At 52.5% G+C, this 27,883-nt stretch overlaps 1 protein-coding gene across 1 annotated transcript; it reads right to left on the bottom strand.

Moving 5' to 3' along the window:
* Positions 1-564: 564 nt before the first annotated feature.
* ACVRL1 (activin A receptor like type 1) lies at positions 565-27,883 on the bottom strand. Its single transcript, XM_073318658.1, has 10 exons — positions 27,253-27,883; positions 17,500-17,571; positions 15,716-15,940; positions 14,831-15,045; positions 12,784-12,883; positions 11,855-12,001; positions 11,489-11,764; positions 10,686-10,883; positions 7,256-7,386; positions 565-3,913 (listed from the first exon to the last, which is right to left on the bottom strand). The coding sequence occupies exons 2-10, from the start codon at positions 17,564-17,566 to the stop codon at positions 3,779-3,781; spliced, it is 1,494 nt and encodes a 497-aa protein (XP_073174759.1). The 5' UTR covers positions 17,567-17,571; positions 27,253-27,883; the 3' UTR covers positions 565-3,778.

Genomic DNA, 27,883 nt, shown 5'->3' with positions numbered 1-27,883 from the left:
GCTCTAAGTTAAGGAGCCGTTGACCAGTCTAGTACATGGATGGATGTGTATGGGAAAAGGGAGATGCCACAGGAAGTTGCATGGGAGTCAGCCCTGGGAGTTGGGAAATCCAGGTTCTGTTTCCAGCTCCACCACGAACTCATTGTGTGACCTTCAGCACATCACTTTGCCTCTCTCTGCCTCTGTTTGTAAAATGGAGGTAACAATGGGCTCTTCTCCTGAACATAGCGTGTGGGGATCTTGGGATGAAAAGCGCTAGGAAGTAGTATTCCTGGGTAGGAGATGCACTGAAAGAGAATTGACCCAGTCCATTGCACAGCCCTCATGGTGTAAAGCCAATGTCTTGACCACTCATGGATCATTAAAGATCTTGTGACAGATTTTTTTGTAAGAGTCAGGGCATTAGCCCTGGCCAAATCCTCCCTTGCTAATTACACTCTGACACCTTCAAATCTTTCCAAACTGGTCAGGCAAATCCCCTGGGGGTTCATTTTGTAGCCATGTGCTGCAGCATCAGCCCCTCCTCCCACTAATCTTTAATAAGAAGAGATTATCAATGGGTTGGAAGCAAGGTTTATTGTAGGGTTTGGATGCGAATGAGATATATGACGTTATTCACAGGAGTTGAACACTTTGAGCATAAATAAAGACCATGCATGAGCTCTGGACAGCAGGGCTTTCCCTGTCTCCTGACATCTCACCTTGAGCTAAAGGCAGAGATTTTGCAGCGCTTAGGAGATAAAATCGCTTTACATTTTATACAGTATATTACATTTTAACATATAAATAACTATAGAATAGGGCCCAAAGCTGTTTTTCCGGGCACCGTTTAAACTGATGTTACAGGTGAGACCAAACTGATCCCCAAGCTTTGGAGAATTTTTTGGATCCGGGTCAGAACTTTAGGGACTTGGCTCCTTCAGCTGAAAGATCTCTATGCTGCTGCATCTGCGGGAGGGAAGGAAGGAGGGAGAAGAATGTGGCAGGGTATAATGGGGACTATTTTTCAGCCTTAATTATAGTGATGGCTACCAGGTGAGCATCACAAGAGAGGTGACAAGAGGAAGGTATTTCAGGCCCCCGTTCAACAAGGCACTTAAAGCACATGCTTGTCTTTAAGCATGTGAGTCCTCCCATTCCCCTGGGGTTTAGGAGAGTCAGCAAATGTGCCTTTCTCTTATCCTTATACTCCTGAGACGGAGAGAAAAGCTCCTCAGGGGCTCATTAACACATGAAATCCATTATATTGTTGTACTTCAGTTGGAGCTACTTTGGGCATACAAAGACAGACATGTATTTAATTAATATATGCCTACGAGCCACTGATTTCAATAAGGGTTGGTCACAGTACTGTGCTGATAGGGCAGTTTATGTCCCAGCTGCAGGACCGACTGAGCTGTGTGAGATGCCCAAAGAGGGGGAGAAAGGTTTTTGGCTGCACTGACAACCTGCCAGGGCTGAGGGCTACAGCTGGGGCTCAGTCCCGCTGCGCCCCATTGAAAGCGGTTGTAAAACTGCCCATGGACTGCAGTTGGAGCACGCTCAGGCCCTTAATTTGCCAATATCTGTTCAACAAGGGACCTGCCCCCGCGAGTCACTGAGCGCCCTCAGCTCCAGGCGAAGTCCAGGGGAGCTGAGGGTGCTTAGAATAGCTCCGGGCTGAGCTCTGTTAATCAAAAACAAACACAGAGAGCCACAATATTTTCCTCATGCTTGTATCCTCCTTGATAACAAGGCAGCTGAAACCACCAGCAATAAAACCCCGCAGCTGTTCAGCGCTGTCCTTGCACTCGTGTGACAGCAGCAGGGCAGCTGTGGGCAGCATTAGGGGGTTGAGTGTTCCCCCTCGAGACAGTTCAGGATGTGGATAAACCAGAGAGGGACCCCGGTCAAAATGTTGCTTCCAAACAGCCCCCCAAAGTCTGGGGGAGTTCAGATGCGGCTCTACAAGGTGGCTTACATTGTGTCCCTTACAGACCTGGAGTCTCCCTCTGTCTATAACAGACAAGGGAGTGTCAGGTGGGCCCCTCCAGTGGCTGGGAAGTCTTGGCTGCCTTTAGGGAGACCTGGGGTCTTATTCTGCCCCGCCTTGCACCTTGTGTTTTCATTTCCGCTTGTGCCAAATGTGTGGAAAAGACGCCCCGTCAGAACGGCCACTTTGCACGGCCAGTGTGCACAGGTGGACAGGCCTCCACAGGAGACAAGGCCGGGGCTGGACACAGCGGCTCAGACCCATCTTTAGCAGGTCTGCTTGGAATATGATGACATGACTCCCCTTCCCACTGAAGCAAATGCATCCAAGTACCTACGGGAGGAAGATGTGGCAGGGAGAATCTATGAGCTTGCCCAACGTCTGGGATCTGCAGCAGCGAGGTGGCGGGGACACTAACCTGGACTTAACCCAGTACTGTCCTTTGCAGGATACAAGAACCACGCTGCACGTTGCACCCGTCGGGGAATTCCTGGCTGCTGTCATGGGGGAGCTGTGGGCGGGGAGCCCTGCTGGCGCCAAATTCACTGTGGAAGCTCAGGTCGGAGCAGATCCCAGATTCCTTCATGCTGGGCTGTGTCAGCGATGAAGGAGGGGGCAGGAACTCACCTCTCCAGTCACGGGTAGCAGTGAGATTAAGCTGGTCAGGGCAGCTTGCCAGCTGGGAGGGATGGAGTAGCTGGACGCGCTGGGGAAATGAGGGGGACCCACTGAAAGAGGGGGTGTTTCTTGCCCTTCTGCGCCTGCCCCTGGGGGTGGGAGAGGGCAGATCAGGACAACCCAGGAAATGTCAAGTTGGCCCTAGACCCCGAATTGCTGCTTGCACCAAATTCCTGCCTGGTGTAAACAAATGGAAGTAAATCCGAAAACCCCCGAGGCCCACCTCCCACACGGAGCTTCACCTGGCTCTGAATGAGGACACGTAAAGGGCCGGTGCGCATGAAGGCCAGAACTTCGCCGCAGAAGGGAGGAATGACACCTGCAGCCCCAAGGGGGTTTCAGCACCAGGGTAGGGTGGCAGGCTGTTCCCTGAGGACTCTCCACTGGGGTAGAGAGCAGCTTTGGTTCAATAGGATGCTAAATTGGTGCATCCCAGAGTGGCTTTGGCTGCACCCCCGATTGAGCACAGAGCGTTCATCACAGCCCAGTTCCAGTCACTGAGCTGCTGCCTGACTCCTGGTGATTCCAGGGTGCATATTGTGTTATTTTACACGTGCCCGGAGACAGACACGCGTGCATGCACACTCACCTATGTGCAAAAGGATCCCAAAGACTAAACTGAGACTCCTGCTTTTCACATGGTCCTGATGTGGCGTTCAGAGTCAACGCCCCACTCTTGTGAGCAGGGCGGGGCGTGGGCTGCTGCTCTTGCTCCTGTCTGGCATGCGAGACAGGCTGGCGTCAGCTCACGGACCCAGCGGGTATTTTTATAAATGGGCTGGGAGAATTTTTTTTTAATTAAAAAAAAACCCTCCAAAAAAACAACTCCGAGGACACTGCAGAGCGACTGCGAAAGACATGCCGGGGCAACTGGCAGCTGCTGAGTGGGGCTTTTCTGCAGCAGTTGGAATGGTCCCTGGGGAGTAGTGGCCAGTTAAAATCCTCCTTCCACAACGGGGCTGGACTTCGAGAGAAAAACTGGTTTGTTACACAGTCGCGCAAAGGCCTCCTCCCTGCACGCAGCATAAACTCAGTGTCCTTGAACCTCTTCGGCTTCTCTGCTGCTTCGGAGTCTGAGCAAGTGAATCAGAAACCCAATCCCAGCGCTCTCGGGCCTGCTCCCCGCAGTTAATAATCTTGTTTGGGTTTTTCTAGGGAGCTGCTCAGTTTCTTTAGTGTCTTTTTAATCCTCAGGGCTGTGAGCCGAGCAGAGGGGCTCTGGTACCAGCATTCCTTCATGACCTTAGCCAAGGCGGACAAAATCTGGGTGGGGCCGAGAGAGAGAGAGAAAATTACCATCAAATGAAAATAACTGAGATCCAGGGCCAGATCCTCCCCTGGTGTAAATCAGCAGTGTTTCATTGACTTCTGTGGAGCTACACCCAATTACACCAGCAACAGATCTGGCTCCCACATATTAACCAATGATCCCCCCAGCAGAATGCTGCTTTGTCTCTCCCTTTTGGCAGGCCCCATAGAGAAAAGTCACGAGCAAGAACGCTGAGCAGGAGAAGCCTGACCAGGTGGGTGAAGTAAGAGCTTTTCCTGGAAGCCTGTCATTCAAAAGCTGTAATATTTGGGCAACTTCTCTGACCCTCCATTTTCCCATCTGTGAAATGGGGATGATAAAATGTAGATGCCTTGTAGGAAGAGCTTTAAGTCTCCAGGCAAAAGGCCCCTCTATTGGCAAACACTTATGCACATGCTGGACACTAATACCATGAGTTAGACCCATGACTGCTTGCAGTAATAAAGTTAAAACCGTGTGTAAGTGTTTGCAGGATCCCCTCCTCATGGATCAGGTGAAGGCCATTTATTTAAAAATTGGAAGTCAAATCCTACAGAGGAAAATAGAGAGGCACACAAACTCTGGCAAGTCAAGTGTAAAAGTACAGTTAGACAGGTCAAAAAAGAATTTGAAGTGCAACCAGCAAACGACACAAAAGCTAAGAGCAATTTTTTTAAATACATCAGAAGCAGAAAGCCTGCCAAACAATCAGTGGGGCCACTGATCAAGGTGCTAAAGGAGTCCTCAAGGAAGGCAAGGTCATTGTAGAGAAACTAAATGAATTGTTTGCATTGGTCTTCACTGCAGAGGACATGCAGGAGATTCCCACACCTGAGCCATTCTTATTAGGTGAGAAATGTGAGGAACTGTCCCAGATTGAGATGTCAATAGAGGAGGTTTTGGAACAAATTTATACATTCAACAGTAATAAGTCACCAGGACTAGATGGGATTCACCCAAGAGTTCTGAAGGAAGTCAGATATGAAACTGTGGGATGTAACCTAAAGCTCAAATCATCCTCTGTACCAGTTGATTGGAGGATACCTAATGTAATGCCGATTTTAAAAAAGGCTCCCGAGGTGTTCCTGGCAATTACAGACCAGTAAGCCTATCTTCAGTACTGGCAAATTGGTAGAAACTATAGTAAAGAACAGAATGATCAAACACATAGATGAACACAATATGCTGAGGAAGAGTCAACACGGCTTTTCTAAAGGGAAATCATGTCTCACCAATCTATTAGAATTCTTTGAGAAGGCCAATAAACACATGGACAAGGAGGATCCAGTGGATATAGTGTACTTGGACTTTCAGAAAACTTTTGACAAAGTCCCTCACCAAAGGCTCTTAAGCAAAGTAAGCTGTCATGGGATAAGAGGGAAGGTCCTCTCATGGTTCAGTAACTGGTTAAAAGATAGGAAACAAAGGGTAGGACTAAATGGCCAGTTTTCACAGTGCAGAGAGGCAAACAGTGGGGTTCCCAAGGATCTGTACTGATACCAATAATGTCAAACATATTCATAAATGATCTGGAAAAAGGAGTAAACAGTTAGGTGGCAAAGTCTGCAGACAATACAAAATTACTCAAGATAGTTAAGTCCAAAGCTGACCGGGAAAAGTTACAAAGGGATCTCACAAAACTGGGTTACTGGGCAACAAAATGGCAAATGAAATTCAGTGTTGATAAATGCAAAGTAATGCACATTGGAAAACACAATACTAACTACACATACAAAATGATGGGGTCTAATTTAGCTGTTACCACTCCAGTGAACAGTCTCTACGTAAAAGAATAAATGGACACAAATCAGACGTCAAGAATTATAACATTCAAAAACCAGTTGGAGAACACTTCAGTCTCTTTGGTCACTCGATTACAGACCTAAAAGTGGCAATTCTTCAACAAAGAAACTTCAAAAACAGACTCCAACTAGAGACTGCTGAATTGGAATTAATTTGCAAACTGGATACAATTAACTTAGGCTTGAATAAAGACTGGGAGTGGATGGGTCATTACACAAAGTAAAACTATTTCCCCATGTTTATTCCCCCCTCGAACCCCCACCACTGTTCCTCAGACATTCTTGTCAACTGCTGGAAATGGCCCACCTTGATTATCACTACAAAAGGTTCCCCCTCCCCTTCTCCTGCTGGTAATAGCTCACCTTATCTGATCACTCTCCTTACAGTGTGTATGGTAACACCCACTGTTTCATGTTCTCTGTGTATATAAATCTCCCCACTGTATTTTCCACTGAATGCATCCGATGAAGTGAGCTGTAGCTCACGAAAGCTTATGCTCAAAGCAATTTGTTTAGTGCCACACTAAGGACTAAGGTGCCACAAGTCCTCCTTTTCTTTTTGCGGATACAGACTAACGCGGCTGCTGTTCTGAAACCACTCCAGAAAGAGATCTTGGAGTCATTGTGGATAGTTCTCTGAAAACATCCACTCAATGTGAAGCGACAGTCCAAAAAGCTAATAGAATATTAGGAACCATTAGGAAAGGGAGAGATAATAAGACAGAAAATATCACAAATCCACTATACAAATCCATGAGATGCCCACACCTTGAATACTGAGATCTGGTCACCCCATCTCAGAAAAGATATATTAAAATTGGAAAAAATATGGAGAAGGGCAACAAAAATGATGAGGGGGATGGAGCAGCTTCCGTATCAGGAGAGGTTAAAAACACTGCGGCTGTTCAGCTTGGAAAAGAGACAACAGGGCGGGGGGCGGGGGTGTAAGATAAAGGTCTAAAAAACCATGACTGGTGCTGAGAAAGTGACTAGGGAAGTGTTATTTACTCCTTGACATAACACTAGACCCAGGAGTTATCCAATTAAATTAATAGGCAGCAGGTTTAAAGCAAACAGAAGGAAATACTTCTTCACACAGCACACAGTCAACCTGTGGAACTCATTGCCAGAGGATGTTGTGAAGGCCAAAAGTATTACTGGGTTCAGAAAAGAACTAGATCAGTTCATGGAGGACAGGTCCATCAATGGCTATTAGCCAAGATGGGCAGGGACACAGCCCCATGCTGCGGGTGTCCCTAAACCTCTGACTGCCAGAAGCTGGGACTGAACAACAGAGGATGGATCACTTGATAATTGCCGTGTTCTGTTCATTCCCTCTGAAGCACCTGGCACCGGCCACTGTCAGAAGACAGGATACTGGGCTGGATGGACCTTTGGTCTGACCGAGTCTGGCCATTCTCATGTTCTTATTTATGGATTTATGGGTTTATATGGTGGTTGAGTTAGAGAAGAGTCACTCCACTGCAGTGGATCTGCGCCCGCTGCTGCACTTACCGCGTCAGAGTACAGCCGATTAGGGACACTGGGTGTCTGCTGGTCAGTGCAAACCACCTTCTTCATCTCCTCGAAGCTGGGGTCGCTTGGGACCATGTCAAAGAAAGGAGGCCTGTAGTCCTCCACGATCCCTGCCGGAAGAAGAGAGGGCAGCAGGTGAGGAAAGCTGGCGTGGTCACGGGGGCAGGCAGCACGAACGGCCAGCACCACGCACCAGTGACCGTAACTCACCAGCAGCCACTGGACACACAGCAGGAGCGTGCAACCACTCAGGCACGTGTGCATGTGTGTGCGTGCGCACGTTTGCACCACTGCCCTCTGCTGGATGGACCTGGACCTGCTGAGTGCTTGTTGATAGGGAGATGAGCCCTGCTCCTAGCACTGGACTAGGACGGACTCTCATTAATCCCATGTATGGTGGTGCCTGAGGCCCAGCCAAGACTGGGGCCCCTCGTGCTCGGTGGTGTGCGGCGTACAGACCGTCGTGTCTCTGGAGGAGCTGAAGCACGGGGTGAACTGCTCACACTGATGCCCACGGAAGTTTTGCCACTGATATCAGTGGGGCCAGGATTTCGCCCCAGGGGCCCTGTCCCCGGGCTCTCTGTACCGACAGTGGTATGTGTGGATGTGGCTGCAGAGCGCCACAGACCCTCCTCGTGGTATGGACATGTCGGAGCCTGCACGGGCCGAGCCAGTCAGCGGGGCACTAACACCAAGCTCTGCATCCTGGAGGGCACGAATCCTGACGGGGGCATGTAACGAGAGCAGGCATGGCACCGATGCGCAGCGCAACGGGATGTGCGACACAAACGTGCTCGCACCCCAGGCCCAGTACTCGCACCCCAGGCCCAGAGCTCGCACCCCGGGCCCAGTACTCGCACCCCAGGCCCAGTGCTCGCACCCCGGGCCCAGTACTCGCACCCCAGGCCCAGTACTCACACCCCAGGCCCGGAGCTCGCACCCCGGGCCCGGAGCTCGCACCCCGGGCCCAGACCTCGCACCCCGGGCCCGGACCTCGCACCCCGGGCCCGGAGCTCGCACCCCGGGCCCGGACCTCGCACCCCGGGCCCAGTACTCGCACCCCGGGCCCAGACCTCGCACCCCGGGCCCGGAGCTTGCACGCTGTGGGAGCTGACCCACAAACGACACCGCCCTGACTCCAGATTCACGCTGGCGTAGCGCAGATCAGATGCAGCCTGCGCTGGTCGCGTGGCCAAATCAGACCCTGGGTGGAGTCCTGCCTTGGCTCCCCAGTGCTGCAGAGGAGGATGCACCAAGCCTGTCGAGAACACCTCAGTGCTGCTCATAGGGAAGGGAACCCCCCGACCCCGGGTCTCCCTCGGGAACTGGCTGCAGTTGCAGGAAACCAGGGGCCGTTCAGATCATCTGGGAACCTTGTCTTAGACGCAGCCCCCACCTAGTGGTGAACGGGAGGCCAGGCAGCTGCTCACCGCAGACCAGCCAGCAGCTGGCCCGGGCTAATCCATATTTAGTGCCTCCATATGTCTTTCTGCCAGAGATTTAATCCTTTTTGGCTGCCAAAGCCCTTCCAGTGTCCCATCAGCCCACTGCAGTGGGAAGTTCCTATCTGGCGCCTCACGAGCCTCCGTCAAAAAGGGATCGGAAGCCTCGGGGCAGAGGGTGTATCCCCCACGTCACCCTGCGCCCCCTCTGGATGCAGTGCACAGTGGGGAGTTTCCCCTGCACTGAGCGTCTTCTGGGAGAGATTTCAGAGTAACAGCCGTGTTAGTCTGTATTTGCAAAAAGAAAAGGAGTACTTGTGGCACCTTAGAGACTAACCAATTTATTTGAGCATGAGGCCTTTGGCCCCGCAAGGGTTAATGGGCGGCCAAGGCAAGGGCACTGCTGGGTTAGTTAAGTGAAGTGTTTAATCTGAGAGTGCCTGGGAGCCGTAAATGAGATTAGCCCCGCCAGACTGCGCCTTGTGGGAGATGCCACCTTGCCCCCAACTTCCACCATTTAATGAACTTTCCTGCTGGTGAAAGGTGCCAGCTGGACACCCGAGAGACCGCAGGCCTCTGTGTGTCCACCTGGGTCAACCGTCCCCCTTGCCTGTGTCCCTTAGCCCTGCCCTGGAGGGAGAGATGGGCTCTGTGGCGCTCATCCAGGCCTGGGCCCGTCTGCTGAGGCCGCCACAATGCGTGTGTGTGGGTGGGTGGTGGGGGGCATTCCATTGCCAGGGATATGGACTGAAGACACCACTTCTGGGGCCAGGCTCACTCTCTGCGGAGCCCCAAGCTGCCAGAGGGCGAGAGGACCGTGCCTGGGGGATGTCCTAGCTGCAAAAGCTAAGCCCGCCCCCCCATTCTGACACTGCTACTACAGGGGGCGAATGGGGCAGGGGAGGTGAATTCCCAAAGCCCTGGAGAAGGAGTCTGCATCTGGCCCATCTGCTCTTGGGTGACTGCACAACTTCAGCCCCATTGCCCTCCCCCAAGAAGCATGCCCCCCCTGCCATCCCCATCCCACAACAGCTGCTTCTGCCCAAGGCCAGCACTGACCAACCCCTGGCTGTGACAGGCCATGGGGGAAATACCCTGGGTTAACCAGCCCATGATCCAGAGGAGCTGGAAGTCCCCTGGATGTGGCCAGGTTCCAAGCAGTCCTCTGATGCTGCTTGTTTTCTAATCAGTGTTGAGCAAACAAAGCGCTGATTGAGTCTAATGGGCCCTTTAATCAGGGAGCTGGGCGCTGACACTAGATTACAGTGTTTATAATTTACAGCTAATCTTCGGGCAAAAACCACCCAGAGCAGCCGAAAACCTTCACGGGAACAGCCCTGAGCAGCATTTATTTCTGCACTGGGAGCCTCGCTAACTCACGGGAGGATGCGGCTCTCACTCCAGCCTGCCGCTCGCTCAGCCTCTCTGCTGCGGCTGCAGCCACAGGCTGTGCCAGGCTCCTAAACAGACTGATTTACCCCGCTGCAAAACTCAGGACATGCGATATTGCCGACTTCCTATGAAAACAGGCAGTCCCAGCCTCAGCCCGTCCAGTCAGAGCCCAGGTCTTTCTCTGCAGGTTAGGATGTATTATCTTTTGAGGTCATACAAGGAGCCCCAGTCATGGCCCAGGAGACCAATGTGCTGGGTGCTGTACAAACAGAACGAGGAGGCTGTCTGTGCCCCAAAGAGCTCACAGTCTGGGTATAAAACAGTGAATATAGAAGGTTAGCAGAATAGATAGGACCCTCTCAGGTGTCTGTGGGCATCAAGATATTCTGTGCATATATACAGACGAGGGACCCCAAGGCAGTCTCTGGGTACTCTAAAAGGACAGACAGGTGTGTGCATATCTATAGAGAAGGGTCCTTGTATCACATCCACATTTGTGTGTCTGTGCATGTGGTGAGAGAATTAGGAGCACTGCGTCTCACTGCCCAAAGCCCCCCCCCCCCATTGCCCCTTACCGTTAACAACTGTCCTCCGGGTGATTTCCCAGAGCACCAGACCATATGCCCAGATATCTGTCTGCTTATAGGATTCGAAGCAGTCGGTGCGGATTTGTTCGTCCAGGACCTCGGGGGCCATGTAGCGTTTGGTGCCAACCCGCGGGTTGTTCCCAATGTCCAGGTAGTCGCTGCCCTGGGAATGCATGACCGCCAGCCCTGAAAGGAAGCAGCATCCCGCAGGCTGAGATGGAGGACATGTGGGGGGCTGGGTTTTCACTCCTCTCTCTATGAGGGAATCTGGGCCTGGCAGAGTTTTCTGCTTACAGCCCAGGGAAATCCATCTGGGATCAGTACAGCCTGTGTGTACCTCTGTCTCCCGTGGCGATTTGTTCTTTCTTTCCTTCCCTGGCTTATCCTATTTGCCTCCTTTCTGCTGATCACCGGGGCTCCGAAGGAGGGAGGGGGGGATATTTATTGTCACATGGGAACTGACACCTCCCGAAACACTACCATTTTGTTCTGGGGAAGAAAAAATACCCCGGAGTTGACCTCACTTGCATTTGAACCTGTGACTCCAGGGGATTAGATATTTAAGCCCCCCTCCACTGGCAGAGGAAACAGCCTTTGCTTTCATCACCCCTTAGAGATGCACCGGCCCTTTCACCACAAGGAGCGCAGGTGAAAGGGAATCCAGACAGCGGTTAGGGGCAGATGGGACAAAGGTCCAAGATGGTCAGTTCCTCTGTTCCCCAAGCAAGATGACATGCAGAGCTGGGTTACAGCCCTGGCTCTGGCCCCATAGATCGATCTCCCTTCCTCACCCAGGTCTGCAATGCAGCACTGCATGTTGTTCTTCACCAGGATGTTCCTGCTCTTCAGGTCCCGGTGCGCAATGGCTGGTTTCCCCTGGGTCCCGAAGATCTCCACGTGCAGGTGGACCAGGCCGCAGATGATGGAGCAGGCCAGCCTCAGGCAGGTCTGGGCGTCCAGCACTGTCCTCTGCAGGTAGTCATAGAGTGAGCCATTCTCGTGGTAGTGAGTGATGAGCCAGAGCTGGGTGCTAGAGTTCCTGGACGTCATGTCAGAGGCGATGAAGCCTAGAGCGGGACAAAGCAGAAAGGGCCATGGAACAGGGGGGCACCAGCAGGCCGGGCACCACATAAACACCCTCGTGGGCTGCTACTCACCCAGGATATTGTCATGCCTGAGCAGCACCGTGTTGTAGATCTCCGTCTCACGGAACCACGACTGCTCGTCCCGGGAGGAGAAGATCTTCACGGCCACGTTCTCCCCGTGCCAGACGCCACGCCACACCTCCCCGTAGCGCCCTTTCCCTGCCATGACACGGACACGGCGTCACGCTCCCCTGCTAGTGCTGAGCGAACCCTGGCGACAGGCTCAGGTGGGGCACCCCTGCCCCACCTCAGCCACTCCTAGGCTAAGGTTTTATGTTCTTTGTGGATCAATGACTAGAGGCAAGCTGGTTCCATGGCTGAGCCAGTGCACTGCACCCTCTGACAGCCACTGGGCAACCCAGCAGCCTCAGGCCATCAGAGAATGAACCTCATCACCAGCAAATTGCCAGAACCTTTCTTTGGCTTCATAGGGTCTAGCCTGGCCCACTAGGGGCTAGGACAGCTGACTTCATGCCCAGGCCTGGCATATACAGTCATGGGGATAAGCTGGGTACCTCAGTGCCCAGGCCTGTCTGCTAATGGAAAGGCCAGGTCCCGCAGGGCCAGGTCTGGTCTGTAGGGCTGGGGGTCAGGCCAGGTCCCTCAGGGCCAGAGCCCAACCCATCGGATATCAGGGATTAGGGGTTAGGAAGAGCCCAGCTCCAGCCCAATACCTGCTTGTCCTTCCCCCTCCCTCCCCCCATACTAAGCATCTCCAGAGGGCCCTGGGCTAGCGGGTGGGTAACAGAGACGGCCTTAACCAGAGTCCAAAGTTTGCCCCGGGGGTCAGGATTCATGGTCTCATCTCCAGCTGCTCCCGGGAGGGGAGCTTGGGGCACGCCGGGCTCCCTGGCTGAAGGAACCAGGTGGCAGCCGAGCCAGGGGGACCCTCCTTCACTGCGTGCAGGTGCCAGAGGCGGGCGCGGTGGCGGGTTTCCTACCTACGCATTCCACCAGCGTGATCTGCCGGGCTACAGTTCTTTGAACAAGAAAGGGCAGCCCGGAGCCGCTGCCCGTCGTGCAGTCCTCGCTCAGCAGGCCCTGAGGGAGAGGTCACTGGCGGTCAGTCACCGAGGGCGCAGCACGGCTAATGGCACAGTAACCCCTCAAGCCACGTTAGATCCCTCCACTTGCTCACTCCATCCCTTCGGCGACCACGGCACGCGGGCACGGGGAGCGTTGAGGTAGCGGGGTGCACAAGGGTGGTGAGGCTGCCTAGTGGCGATCTGGGGCTAGAGATGGGACACATGGGCACAGTGATGGGGGTAGATGGAGTGAATTTATGGATTTTGGGTGGGGATTGGTGCATCGCTGTCCAAAAATGTAGTATTCAGTCTGTTTATATGGAATATGGGAATTGGGTGAGGAGCCATTTTAGCATATGTATGACTGATTAAAGGACAAATTTTAAGTAGAACTGTATCCTAAACTGCTTTATGGTGTTGTACCTAAACATTGTATTTCAATGGGGGATTCAACTTCCTTTATAGAACAGAACAGACTCCTGAAACTCTTACCAGCCCGCAAAAGTGGTCCATAGTCATGCAACTAGTCCTATTGCCTTCAATGCGATTGATCAAATGATTAAGGGTTTACAGGATTAGGTTCCAAGTTTGTAAATTGTTCTGGATGAAGCGGACAATGCCTGGGCTGTCAGATCAGAAGGGGTGTCATTCGAATAGAGGTGGGTAGATATGTGATACGTCTTAGCTCCGTTGCTAAGATGAGGCACATATGATCAGCAAAGTTCTTGGCAGATTCCTGAGGCAGCTGGTTTAAGGCTGTCAGTGTCCGGCATTATCATCTTCACTTATAGTTCTCTCACCCACAAAGCTGGAAAAGGAGGCGTTTGTTTTCTTTGTTTTGCTGCTCCAGTTCCAGGTAACAAAATGCATGTTAGACTAGTTTGGCTGCAAAGAAGAATTCTGTGTACACTGGGGACAACACCTGATTCTGGTCGGGCTGCAGAACTGGGCTGACATCAGAATCCAAACATCCGCTGGTCAGGGCATGCAGAGGCATTGCTCTAATGATTTGGACTTGATGTGATGCAGTATGGATGTGTAGTGGGATGGCTGCCCCACTCCAGGAGAGCAGGGGTTAAAAGCAGCCCTTGTTAAGGCCTAAGTAGGTACTGGGGCTGCAGAGGTGCAGCCCGGTGATGGGCAGAGGCAGCTGATCCATCCCTCTTGCCAGTGATGAGTGTCCATGACAGACTGCCGTCTGCCCCAGAGAAAGGGGGCAGTAGCCACTGAGGCAAGATGGGCATAGGGAGAGGGGGTTTCCCTGGGAGGGGAGACCCAGAGTATGGGGGCACTGCCGTGGGCAGAACCCCAAGGTAAAGGGCACCGTGGGCCGGGAGGGACACAGGGGACTGAGGTAGGAGAGACACCGGCCAGCAGGGGGCACTCCGAGTGCTGGAATTGAGCTAATTCCCAGACAACCAGCAGGAGGCGCCGTGCCGGTGAGTCAGTGGCCTGCTAGACGATGTCACGGATAATTCAGACCAATGGGGAGCAACAGAATAAAAACCACTGTTTAAACACCTTCTGTCTGCGCCACCCCTCTCCTTTTGAGGACTCCTGACCAAGGTAACGGCACAATACATATGCTAACAAACTTAAACAAAGCCGTTTGTTAGCATCTATATTGTGCTGTTAAAGCCATTTAAAGAACGACTGTCCTCCCTAGCCTGTTCTGCTCCTTTAAGGAGCGGTGCGCAGTCCAGGTTTCCAGTACCCCAGACAGCTAAAAATCTCCTGCTGGCACTGCCTACTGGAGGGTACGGCCCTACTTGCACTTCTGAATGTTGTATCCTCTTAGTTAGGGAGAGAGCCCTTGACCATGACACAGAGATGGGCTCTAGCCGCAAAGTTCGGGTTTGGATCCAACCTCTCCAGAATTCTGGGGCATTTGGATCTGGGGGGTTTGCGGGGTGGGAGCCTGTCTGTGGTCGTCTCCATTTCAGGCTGTTCAAGGCTCACTCACCTCTAAGGTGCTGTCTCCAACCATGGAGGCTTTCAGCATGATGTCTGTGTCCCCCAAGTCATCATGTCTGATGAGAAGCCGGTTCCTGCGGTGCTGAGCCAGCTTCCAGAAGGAGAGCGTGACGAGCGTGGCGAGCACGAGGAGGGCCAGCACGGGGACAAGGACCATCAGGAGAAGGTTCCTCAGAGAGGCAGGTTCTTCGGGCTGCTCCTGGCCTGAGGGGAAGAAAAGGACCAGCTGTGGGGGAGTCCCGGGGCAAATGCAGTATGCCTGGAGTCAGAGCAGGGGTCAAGTCTGGACGGAACAGGCACTGGGGTCTGCAGCTTGGTTTCTGTGCTCCTGTGCTGGGACAGGGAGGGGGCTTCAAGCCACCTTTCTCTTTCTCATATTCTAGAGCCATGCAGGGCCATGGTATAAGTTAGAGCAGCCGCGGGGCTGCTAGGAGCCTTCCTCTCCGCGGGTGTGAAAGGGCCAGCCCTACTCCCCAGCAGCCCTGAGCAATTCAGGGGCAGCAGGCAGAGAGCCCCAGAGTCCCAGTTGTCTGGAGAGCGGACAGCAAATGTCACCCCAGTTCCTGCTGACAGCTCTCCTCCCACTGAAGGAGCGGGGCAGAGTCTGCTGGGCTCCAGTGAGCACATGCTGATGTTGGGGCAGGGATGCAGCAGCCCAGGGCTTGAGCTCGGGGCTGGGAGGCACCTGAGCTGAAGGGCAAGGCCAGAGGGGCACCAGGGCTGCCTCAGGGTGATTTCCGGGGAAATTCTTGACTCCCCAAAGGCTGTCGGGGGGTACCCCAAGGCAGGGGGTGGGAGCCTGGGACAAACTGCCAGAGAGGGGAGCCCCCCGCACCCAGCCACACCAGGGACCCAGGACACGGCTGGGCTGTACCTTTCAGGAAGACACTGATGTTCTCATTGCACATGCTGGAGCTGCAGCAGCTCATGGTGTATTCTGCCATGGCTGCAATCTGGCAGCGCTCCAGGATATGAGAACTCAGGCAGCCCTTGCCCTGGGTGGCCTTCCCGTTCTCCAGGTGTTTGCTCACAAAACACATCTTCCCCAAGCAGGTGGCATTTTCACACTCCTGCGAGTCACAGGCGCACATCAGCTCCTCTGTGGGACACAAACGAGACGGCACGTTCACAGACGGAGCCAAGCCGGGCTGGGCCCACAGGACTCTCCCCACATTACATCCGCCGCTCCCCGAATGTCATGGGAGGACTCTGAGTGGGCTGGGAGACAGGTCATTAGTAAACGCTGGGGGACACAAACCAGCTTCTTGTAACAGCGAGTCTCACATTGCTGAGGGTTGGCTAGTCGAGGCCGGGCCATGCAGGCCAGATTTTCAAAGAAGCCAGCACACTGAGGGCAGGTCGAATGCTGGGCAGTTCTTAAGAGTGACCCCAGTTCTAGGTGCTGATCACCAGAAAATCTGAGATCTTCTGAAAATCCAGGCTCAGACTGGTAGATAAATAGCTAAATAAATAGCTAGATAAATGTGATGGATAGATGACAAAGAATTTGGGGATGGGATCAAACCAGGATATTTGTCTCTGGGGCTTTAACTTCAGGAAGGTCAGGGTTTTTTGATCCAGCTGTTTTTGTTCATCCCATTGCAATTTCACTTCTGGGTTTGGACTCTGAGCCCCACTCAGGGGAATTTGGATCTGGCATTTGGATCTTGATCCTGTCTCTAAACCTGGGCCCTAAGGTTATGCCTGGAACCCGCACCCCAGAATCTAGGCTTGGGCCAATCATCATCATTAAGGCGTCCCCAAGGTGGGAGCAAAGTTGAGACCCGAACCGGGACTTCACCATTTTGGGGTGTTTTGGCTCATCAGAGTCAGGCTGGAGCTGCAAGCTCTGACCCCGAGCAAGGTTTCAGGTCTGAAGCCCCAGTGCCCTGGGTAGGCTGTGGTCGGGATCTGGCCTGTTTCACAGCCTGGGCTCATCTCTAATGCGAACCCTCCAGTGTCTCACTCTGCACAGAGCTCTCTCACCTGGACTCTCCCATGGTGCTGGCCCTAACAACAGGGCCTCAAATAGCTCCTCCTTGCTTCAGCCCTGGGTAGCTGTGAGCAGGGTGAAGAAGATACCCCCGGGTTGGGGCTGAGCAGTGGCGGAGATGAACACTATCCCCAGCAGACTGGGGTAACTGGAGGGGGTGAGGACACTGTGAGAGTTGCCCAGTTAATAGCCCAAGACAGCATCTCCATCACTCAGGAGCCCACCCTAGGGAAAAGCTCGAGGTATTGAAGGAATACTCCCTGCATCCCATCTCTCATTTCATGTCTCCAGCCCTTTCCATCCAATGATCTCAAAGCACGTTATGAACCATAGTGAACTAACCCTGGGCGGGAGGTCAGCGACATGTGAGGAGAAACAACACGCCCAAGGTCACATGGCCAGTCACCAGTACAGCGGGAATAAAACCCAGGAATCCTGACTCCCAGCTCCTTCCTCTGGCCTCTAGGCCGTGCTGCTTCCCCAGGCAGACACACGGGGTATGAGTTAATTGCCTGGGATGGTGACTTATTTTGAGAGGTGAGTAAATAAATAAACCTCCAAATCTCCTGCCCTTTATTTCAGTTTCCTGCATGCCACAGAAAGAAACAGCCGTGCTCTGGGACCACTGCACTGTCGTTAGTCACTCCGGCTATTCTGCTACCTACCAGCTGGAAAGCTCCTTGGGACAGTCAGAACAGCCAGGAGAAAGCTCCCGATGGCTCTTTGCAGCATTTTCTCTGGAGAAAACAGAATGGATGAATAGCGCAGTCTCACAATTCTGCAGCCTCTTTCACCTGGAGGCTCCGAAAGCACTTCGCAAATGCAAATGATATTATTATCATGCAGCTTCATTGTATATAGGGGGTCACTTCATGCATCCCTGAAATGCAGCCACATCTGGGCTGGAATGGGTCAGCTACTTACCAGTCGCTCAGCAAAGCTACACAATGGCTTTCGAGAGGAAATAAAGGATTCTGTAGTCAACTGAAATTGCCGGGGCAGGGGGGGCAGGATGTAGGTAGGTAGGATGGAATTATCCAGAGTGGAACTTGGCCAGGATATCAGAGTTACCACCTCTTCCTGAGACCGATTCCAGGAGAACTTTACGGCACACAACTGCATGAAAACCCATTCCAGCTAAACCCAGCCTCCAGAAGCTCAGTCCGCATTGGTAATGCGTGTCAATACAAACCCTGCACTGATTGACAGCAGTCCACTTGTATACAGAAGGGCAGCAGACAGGAATAGGGTAGTAGACCTTTACATGTTTTGAGCAGCCATGTGGTTGTCGCTAGGTTTGGCACGTGTGTAGTAAGCATGGTTCCCTACTTGTGACCCAGCTGTGTCCCCGCGGTGCCTTCATGTTCTGTTGTCATGTGAAGAGCGAGAGACAGACGGATCAGCCTCTTTTCACTCCAGCACTGTGTGCGGCTGCGCTTCCTCCCCCCGGGAAAGCTACGCCAGAGTGCTGCGCAGCCTGCAGGCCTCCCTGCCGCTGACATGCTGCGGCCATCTCTGGAGGGGAGCACCGCACCCAACTTGCACCAGCAAAGCTCCAGTTTTAAAACGGGGAGCCAAGAAGTTCCACACGACCGGATCACTACCACAGCGGGGGCAGTGTCGGCGGCAGGAACTAAGGGGGACCTAGGAAGTTCAAAGGGGAGCCAGGTAGTAACGGACGTAACGGGATGCAGTGGGACCAAAGCAGGGCAGTGCAGCTAGCAGGAGTTACCGAGGTCTAAACGACAGGTTGCACAGGATCAAAGAGCAATGGCTCTGAAAGGCCTGATGAAGATGGGCTCATCTTCCCCTCCCCCAGGCTCCCCCGATTGCTGCTGGGTGCCCTGCACCTCTCTTCTGTGCATCAAAGTCAGAGCTTCTAAGGCCAGAAGGGACCCCCAGACCCCTAAGCTGACCTGCATATCGGGCCATGAAACCCCACCCAGTGACCTCGGTACTGAGCCCAGTAATCTGTACTAGACAAAAGGAGACCAAAGGGTGGTGTGACACAGGCAGGGAAATACGGGGGCTCATGGCAATGGCAAGGAGCTGATCTGGTGTGATGTACAGCTCCATGGGCCTGCTCCGAAGTATCCTTCGGGCCAGCTGTGCTTTATGGAGACTCACGGACTGGGTCCTCCAGCGGGCTTTGGTATCAGGCTTATCAGTGATACAAATACACTTGTCACAGGCAGCCAAAAGTTTCCCAGCTGCTCCAATGGAGAGGGAGGGCTTTTTGTTTTTTAAATTCTTCCTTGTAAAAAGGAAATTCTTGCCAAACTAAACATGATGAAGACTTGACCTCACCACTGTCCCCAAGCTTTCCAGACCCACTTCCTCCCCACCATGCAGCCGTCTCCTTTGCTTCTGGGTCCCTTTCTAAATGGACGAGCCCCTGGGTCCTGGGAGCCCAGGCTTCTCCACCCACCTCCGTCTGTGATTTCTACATAAACAGGCTGATGGCTCCGTTTCCTGCAATTCACGGAGCCCTGCCCATTGCCCGCCGCTTAAGCCAGAACAGGAATCAAGATTGTTTAGATTCTGGCCTTGATGGGAAAGGGGAGTCACGCAAACACACACAGCTCCAAGCCGCACAAACAGATATCTGGCCCAGACAGCAGCTCCGTGGCTCCAGCCATAGGGCAGCCTCACAGGGACCTTTCCTCCCCGAAATAACTCGCTTTGTTGTTGCTCCCAGAGGGGAAACAGAGATTCAGCTCCAGTGGGATACAGGGCTGGGAGCGAGAGCCACCTCCAGCCCAGGGAACCTGCGGCTTTTGTGGAGAAAGCACCAGCAGGCAAACATCCCGTTCAAGGGTGAGCAAAGGGGTTGGATGCGTCTGCAGGCTGAACCCATGCTGGGCGACAGGGTTCTCTAAGCCCCGTCCCCCAAACACTGCCACAGACAGGGCAACGTTCCTGGTGGGGGAGAGAGAGGTGCTCCGCAGCAGCTGCGCCCTGAACCAGGGACAGTCACATGGGCTGCACCCCAATCTCACCTGTCCCACAGCCCGGACCCACTGCAGAAACCATGGCACAGATTCAGCCCTGATGTAAGCAAAACCCACTCCTGACGGAATCCAAGTGCAAGCTCACTCCAGGTGGCACCTGACCCTTCATCTCAGACAGTTTGGATCCCCCCGGCTGGAGGCAGGATCCTGCAATAGTAATTGCAACCTCCATGGTGCCCAAGTTTGGACGGCTGCTGTCCTGGCAATCTAGGCCCCATCCAGAGCCAGGCCTTGGACTCCAGCCTGGAGACAAAGGAAGCTCCCAGGAAATGGGCTGTGGGCTTAGAGGCACCTCCAAAGGTCTGGGCCCAGTTCTGGTTAGTTCCTGTGATCCATTTCCTTTCTCTCCCTCCCCTCTTCCTGATCTCATAGACTCAAAGGTCAGAAGGGACCATTGTGATCCTCTAGTCTGACCTCCTGCACATCGCAGGCCACAGAATCTTGCCCACTCACTCCTGCGACCTCTGACTGTGTTAGCCAAGTCCTGAAATCGATTCAAAGACTCCAAGTTAGAGAGAATGCACCACTTACCTAGTTCAAACCCGCAAGTGCCCCATGCCCCGTGCTGCAGAGGAAGGTATAAAACCCCCAGGGTCTCCGTCAATCTGACCGAGGGGAAATTCCCTCCCAACTCAGCGATCAGTTAGACCCTGGGCACGTGGTCAAGACCCAACAGCCAGACCCCTGGGAAAGCATTCTCTGTAGAGCTCAGAGCCCGCCCCAGCTAGAGTCCCATCTCCAGCTGCTGGAGGTATTTGCTATTGGCAGATGCAGAGGAGCCGTACGCTATTGATCTCCTTCCTTCCTTCCTTCCTTCCTTCCTTCCTTCTTGTCCCTACTCTTTCTTCCTCCCTTCTCTCCTCTTCTGTGTTCTCTGATCCCTTCCCTCCCTTCCCCCAACTCTATCCCTCCCCCCTCCCCTTCGTCCTCTTTCCCTGTCTCTCACACGCTAACACAGATGGCTCACGGGTTCTGTGAGCTCCACAGCCTGGATGTTGTAACATTGCTCCAGAGACCCAAACCATCTCTGTCACCAGTAGCCTCATGACCCAAGCCTGAGCTCTCTGGTTCTCATCAGTATCAGAAACACGGTTTGCAGGGAGGAGGAGGGGGTCCTGAGAACTGCTGAGAACTCACTTTATTCTGCTGCTTTCCAAACAGCTGCTTCTAGAAGGAAGCTTCTGCTCCAGAAACTGAGATTTAATTTCCTGCACCCTCTGCACTAGTGACTCACCATTCACATGTTCTCTGTCGTTTGCTCACCTCATTAGGTCTCCACACCACGGCCTCAGTGTCTCTGTGCCGGCTGGTACTATGGCCCCTCAACTCAGAACCAAGTGCAGGGCTCGGGACAGAGAGCCTAGCACAGAAGTCAGCGTCACCGATCCCAACAGCTCCAGAATCAGGAGTCAGGCCGCAACGTATTACGAGACTGGCTTACAGATTGTACGATTTTCAAAGCTACTATACTTGAGGCTCGTTACCTTCTGGTTTGTGAGCCCTTGGGGGGCACTTGAGACATATTTCCAGGCTTTTCTCTGCAATCATGCGGGCTAGAAATGTACTTTTTTCATTTTAATTGGAAGTTGAGACTCCTCCATCATCAGTCTCCTCTCAGGGCAGGGGCTTGATGTGAAATCTTGGCCCCCACTAAAGTCAATAGGATTTTTGCCATTGTAGTCAATGGAGCCAGGATTTCACCCTAAATATTACAAGACTGGTGAAAAAAGTGGCAAGACCCGATTCTTAGAGCCGAACTTCCTCTCTGGATTATTTCTAGAATCAACCCCCTGGATCCAAGCACCAAAACCCAGTGCACCGAAATGCTTGAATGTCACCCTGCAGACTATCCTGCAAGCATGGGGAACTGAATGAAAGTGTCTGCCCGGGAGCAATATCCCCATCCCAAGCCAACTGAAGCACAAAAGGGTCCAACAGATGGCAGCATCAGTGGTGGAAAATCAATTCGAAGTTTCAAGTCCTTTCAGTTTTAATAGCCCTGAGAGTTAGTAACACAGGGAAGAAGAATTTTTAACAATTGTTGTTTCCCTGGAAGGGTTGATGGCTACCATTAATCACAGACCTGATTAAACCTGAAGGGTGTGCTGACCACCTTTCATTCACGCTAAATGCAATAAATGAAGCCCCTTTTATGTAGTGATAGTTGGACACAACAGAAGCCACCACCCAAGTCACTGGGCTGCGTGGCAAAGCTTCATCAAGAAGGAACCCAGGGAGAATAAATGGGGTTTCTCTATGACAGACTGAAAATGCAGGGGCTAAAGGATTTTTTGACATGTGAGAGAAGCAGAGAGTCCAGAAAACCAGCAGACAGCATGAGAAACAGTTGTGAGACAGAACTCCTTGGGGCACAGGACTGGCTGGAGAAGCTGGCTTGGAAATTCTAAGGAAACTTTCTGCTCTTTTTTCCTTCTGTGTTTTGGGAAATAGGACCCTGTGTTCATTCACTGTAAATAAACAGGATTACGCCAGAGAAATATCTGACTTGTATCATCAATTTCTTCTCTAATGGAAACAACTAGGCAAGACGCCACGTATTGGCAAGCTGCTCAGGGCAAAAGAAGCAAGGCAACCGTATCTTGTCTGTAACCCTCTGAACCACAAATAAATAAATAGTGGGACCGGATTCTCAGCTTCTGTAAATCGGAATAGCTCCAGTGAAATAAACAGAGCTACATCAGTTTACACCAGCCAAGAACCTGTGTGGGGATAATCAGAGTTAAAGCAACTTTAATTCCACCTCAAGTTGCAGTGGGGGAGGTTTAGGTTGGATATTAGGAAAAACTTTTTCACTAGGAGGGTGGTGAAACACTGGAATGCGTTACCTAGGGAGGTGGTAGAATCTCCTTCCTTAGAGGTTTTTAAGGTCAGGCTTGACAAAGCCCTGGCTGGGATGATTTAACTAGGAATTGGTCCTGCTTCGAGCAGGGGGTTGGACTAGATGACCTTCTGGGGTCCCTTCCAACCCTGATATTCTATGATTCTATGATTCTTCCCCGCATGTGCTATTGATATGATTTATAATGCAACAGCATGCCAAGCATTTAAGATGTTATGCTACGGTGTCCTACATAATCACATAAGAAAGCAGGCCGATGTAATGACCTATCCAAGATGCTTCTATTAAGAACATGGGTGGAGAATGCACAGTTAACATTTCTTTGAAAATGGAAGTGCACTCGGAGCGGCAATTCCCCACAGGCCACTCTGACGCAGAGCATACAAGGAAGCAGGGCGATGAATGCTTGCAGATGTGTCGCTGTCTTTCCTTGACCCCCTTGGCCCGACAGCCTCCTCTTGCAAGCAGCGTGCCAGCCCAGGATGCCACTGCAGCAGTAAGGCCAACCCCGCTCTCTACTCAGCGCAGAGCCGGTCTTAATACACTCTGGAGTGCGTTTAGTGCTGGTGAAAGGCATCAGAGAGAAAGCCCCGAGATCCCCTCTGCACAGGCCCAGTGACCGTGCTTGTAGGCTCCCCTCCTCCACTGCTCCACCAATAAGCCCTAATGTTGCCTTGGCAGGACCATCTGAGCATGCAAAGGTTCAATCCTGGTGGCCCATTCAGGCCTTGGTCCATCTGCTGAGGCTGCCAGCAAGTGCCTTTCATGATGATGGTTTCTGGGCTGTGGACATGTGTCCGGAAGAAACTAGATCAAGCCCCACCAAACTCCTGATGCACAGACCCCCCAAGCAGTAACTATGTTCTGGTCCCATTGCGCTGGGATGGATTCAAACCAGCTCCCTGGGCTCGAGACATTCATGCCTGGCGTCTCCTGCAGCAATCCACGGCTGTGCAAAGCAGGGCTCCGAATATCAGAAAGACAGCCCCTTGCGCTTGCGTAGCTAACCGTCCAGAGCAGCCATGATTTGTCCCCAGAGGGCACTGCCTCACTGCGATAAAAAACCCACCGCGCTGAATCTCAAACCCAGCTCAGCTGACTCGGGCTCGTGGGGGGTGGGCTGCAGGGCTAAGAATAGGTGTGCAGATGCTCCGCCCTCGCAGGGTCTCAGAGCCTGGGCTCCAGCCCGAGCCTGGAAAGCAACACTGCAGTTTGGCAGCCCAGAACCCCGAGTCAGCTGGCCCAGCCAGCCCCGGCTGTGCCGCAGGCCTTTGATCACAGTGTAGGCACAGAACAAGACCAATGTTTTCCAAGGGGGCCATGGAGTTTGGAAGCTTCAGTTTTGGGGACCGTGATCTTGGGTCTGATTTTCAGAGGTGCAGAGCGCCCACAACTTCAGTTGAAGTCACTGGGAGCAGCAGAGCTACCATTAATGGCTACCATTAGCCACAGACCTGGTTAAAACTGAAGGGTTTGCCGACCACCTTTCAGTCATGCTGAACAGAAGAAGCTTTGCATGCTGTCAGCTTTCGGTGCTGATGAAATTGACCATTTCTTCATAATCTGTTTTCCATCTCTTACCTAGTTCCTGACCCGAGATAGCCCTTTGCCTCGGATATCTGGACTACTTAGCACCTTCAGCAACCTCTTATGAGGAACTTTGTAAAAGGCCTTCTTGGAAGTCTAAACTAATTGTGTCCACTTGTTCTCCTTTATCTGTTCTGTTACAGAAAACGGTAGAGAATTTGAATAGATTGGTGAACGTGGTCTTCCTTTTCAGAAGCCGTGCTACTTTGACCCTATCATATCATTAATTCCACCATTTCAGCTAATTGACCAGTCTCTAGTCTGCAATTTACTACATTTCCCCAGCGCCCAGCACCTCTGAGAATCAGACCCCAGAGGATACTTTTGAAGATTGAGACCTAAGCCCTTCTCCTCTTCCCAACACCCTGCCCTAGGTACCAGGTCCCTTCATGCTGCTTGGTTCACACTGGAGAACAGTTTAACTAGCTGACATGAAACCAAACCAAGAAAGAAAAGGAGGACTTGTGGCACCTTAGAGACTAACCAGTTTTATCTAAGGTGCCACAAGTCCTCCTTTTCTTTTTGCGAATACAGACTAACACGGCTGTCACTCTCAAACCAAGAAAGAGAATAATCAACGAAATTATCACCATGGTTCGCACAGTCACACGCTCGCATGGGAGAGATCTAGGGGTTGTGCCCAGCAAACCACGTGCAGAAAAGCCTTTTTTGGTTTTTGAGTGCCAGGATGCATCTCATGACCTGGTTCCTTATTTTTGTTCCCTGAGAACCAGCAGCTGTACAGACGCCCCCCCTCCCCTCCCAGGGCACACGAGCACACTGCCAGCAGCAAGCGCTATTCCTGCCTGGGGAGGCAGCAGATTTAGGCAGTTTCCAGGACACTGCCGCTCTAGGCTGGTTGTCAGAGGTGCTGAAGTTCCCCTTGAGGTCAGAGGCAGCTGTGGGCACTCACAGTCCTCTACAAACCAGGCCATGGGTTGCTAGATCGAAATTTTACTTCAGTGGGTTTTGAACCTAAATTGGGAGAGCTACGGAGATTCCCCTCCCCCATCAGTACAGAATTGGCCAGGTGCACTGAGCAGTGACATCTTCTGCCACTGAAGCTTTCAGGAGCTGACCAGTGGTCTGATCCCGGGAACATGCTGTTATTCCTAGGGCTAGAGAAAATGTAGAGCTGGGAGCCCGAGATCAGATTCGCTTGGCTCGAGGGTCTCCTTCAGGCCCATTTCGGAGCCCGAACTGAGCCTTGGAGCCTTCCAAAGCTTGCTCTGGGGACCTTGGCATGCCTGGTGCAACGTGCCCAGAGCCAGCAGATGCCTCGAGCAGCCGCGTTGCACAGCATGGGCTTTGCGCTACCCTGCGCTCGAGGCAATTGCTACATTAAAAACCAGAGAAACAGGTTTTGTTATTTAAAAAAAATTCAGCCCAGACGCCCCCTCCCCACCCACGTGTTTATTTTCTCTCAAATTCTGTGTGTTAGAGAAACAGGAGGGTGAGGTTGATTTTCTGTTTGTTTGTGCCGAGAACAGCAAGGGTTTAGGTTTTTTTTCTAGCCTGGAAGCTTTTTAGAAACAGTAACAAACAAATCCTGTGAAGCATCTCTGAGCCCCTCCTGGGGTGTGAGTGTGTGTTAGCACCGAACACCCCATTCCAGTCCTGAGTACCCTGCTGAGCTGCAGGAGAGCAGCAGAATGCTCCCCACCCGTTCCTTCCGCACCCCAACCCTGCATTGGCTTTCTCCGCTGGCGCAGCACATCGAGCTAAGGCCGAGCTAGCTGGCTCCTTCTCCTGAGCACTTTAGTCATTCTGCGCAGCGAAGGAGCAGTTCACGGGGCTCCATCCCACGCTGAATTTCATTTCCCACCATGTTCCCCTTGTTTGGGCCCTCTGACGTTCCACAGTCTTGGCGAACCGACATCGTTTTGTGTTATCTGCAAATTTTGCTTCCTCCCTGCTCCTCTTCTTTTCCGGATCATTCATTAATATCAGCCCCAGCACAGCTTCTGCTGTTAACTTTCGGTGGTGATGAAATTGACCATTTCTTCATAATCTGTTTTCCATCTCTTACCTAGCTCCTGACCCGAGATAGCCCTTTGCCTCGGATATCTGGACTACTTAGCGCCTTCAGCAACCTCTTATGAGGAACTTTGTAAAAGGCCTTTTTGGAAGTCTAAACTAATTGTGTCCACTTGTTCTCCTTTATCTGTTCTGTTACAGAAAACGGTAGAGAATTTGAATAGATTGGTGAATGTGGTTTTCCTTTTCAGAAGCCGTGCTACTTTGACCCTATCATATCGTTAATTCCACCATTTCAGCTAATTGACCAGTCTGCAATTTACTACATTTCCCCAGCGCCTTTCAGAAAAATCTGCAAAACCTTTGCCGCCCTCCAATTCTCCAGTAAGGCAGCCGATTTTATTGCACTACTTGTCCAGCACTAGACCCACTGCATATTATAGAATTACAGTTTACAGATTGTTTCATCTTCTGAAAGGGGGCACAAGGCCAGATTCTGAGTTCAGTTACCCTTGTGCAAATCCAGAGTCATCCCACTAACTGCAGTTGAGGTAAACCCAGATTCTAATCTCAGTTGCACAAGCATAAATCAGGAGCAAATTCTGCTGGCTTCAGTACGGTTACTCTGCCTTACCTTCAAGCAATGGAGTGGTTCTCAGTGGCAAGTGGTGAGATCTGAGGGAGATCAGAGTCTTAAGAGGAGAGGGACACCCCTTGCTGTGAAAGGGGGACCCAAAGAACCATCTGTTCCAATGTGTCACGGAGGGGGCAAATCAGGAACAGAACAGAGGGGGTGAGGAGTTACAAATATGGGGCCAGAGTCTCAGCTGCTGTAAGCCAGAGGCGCCCCAGTGAGATCAGGGCTAGGCCACTAGCTGAGGAGCGGGCCCATGACGAGATCTCTGGTAGCGCGCTTTCTGCTTTGGGCAGCAGCCTAAGAAACATCCCGACACCCACAGAGGGAGCAGCTCATTCCAACTCACCTATGGCTTTCCCCCTCTCATTGACAGCACCGGCCCCGAGGAGAGGCTGCTTGTGAGCGGGCGGGTTCTGCAGAGCCTCTGGAGGCGGAAAGGAACCCTGCCAGACCCAAGTCTGGGCGTCCTGTCTCCGGCTCTGCGTCTGCTGCCAGCGGGGCTGTGGGGACCCTTTCCCAGGGCCAGAGGCGATTCTCCTTTGGTTGCAGTATCTGGATCCCGGGCTTCGACAGACAGTTTCCTAGCTCACCCCAGGCAGCTCCCCACTGCGCTGCAAGCTCCAGCCTGAAGCAGATTCATGGGTCAGCCTCCGTTCTCCCCAGCCCACACACCAACCTCCCTTGATTCGCAAAGGGATACTGGCAGGGCAGAGCTTTGGCTCCGGTGTTAGTTCCAGCCGTGGTCGCCTGTCCCAGCCGGGGAGAGGGGTGTGTGCATCTAGGTTCCCTCCCCAGTCCCGGGGGCTCTCCCCCTGTTTTCCAAACGCAGCAGTTTGGCAAGATCTCTGAGCTCTGGATGTGGGAGAAGTCAAAAAATGTTTCTTATTACTGCCTCTTCCTGCCTGGCTTTTCTCCACCACTCCCAGCTAATAAAGCATTTCCTATTGCTGAGCATACAGCCACAGCCTAGCTCCCTT

Source organism: Lepidochelys kempii, chromosome 20, assembly GCF_965140265.1.
Source record: "Lepidochelys kempii isolate rLepKem1 chromosome 20, rLepKem1.hap2, whole genome shotgun sequence".
Lineage (NCBI taxonomy): Eukaryota > Metazoa > Chordata > Testudines > Cheloniidae > Lepidochelys > Lepidochelys kempii.
Note: the sequence above shows the minus strand (reverse complement) of the source record. Positions and strands in the feature narration are given on the sequence as shown.

Coding starts and splice junctions, on each gene's coding strand:
- ACVRL1 (XM_073318658.1), bottom strand. CDS start 17,566: ATGCTGCAAAGAGCCATCGGGAGCTTTCTCCTGGCTGTTCTGACTGTC. Junction 15,046..15,715: donor CATCAGTGTCTTCCTGAAAG/GTACAGCCCAGC, acceptor TCTTCCCCTCAG/GCCAGGAGCAGCCCGAAGAA. Junction 12,002..12,783: donor CACGCTGGTGGAATGCGTAG/GTAGGAAACCCG, acceptor GTGTCATGGCAG/GGAAAGGGCGCTACGGGGAG.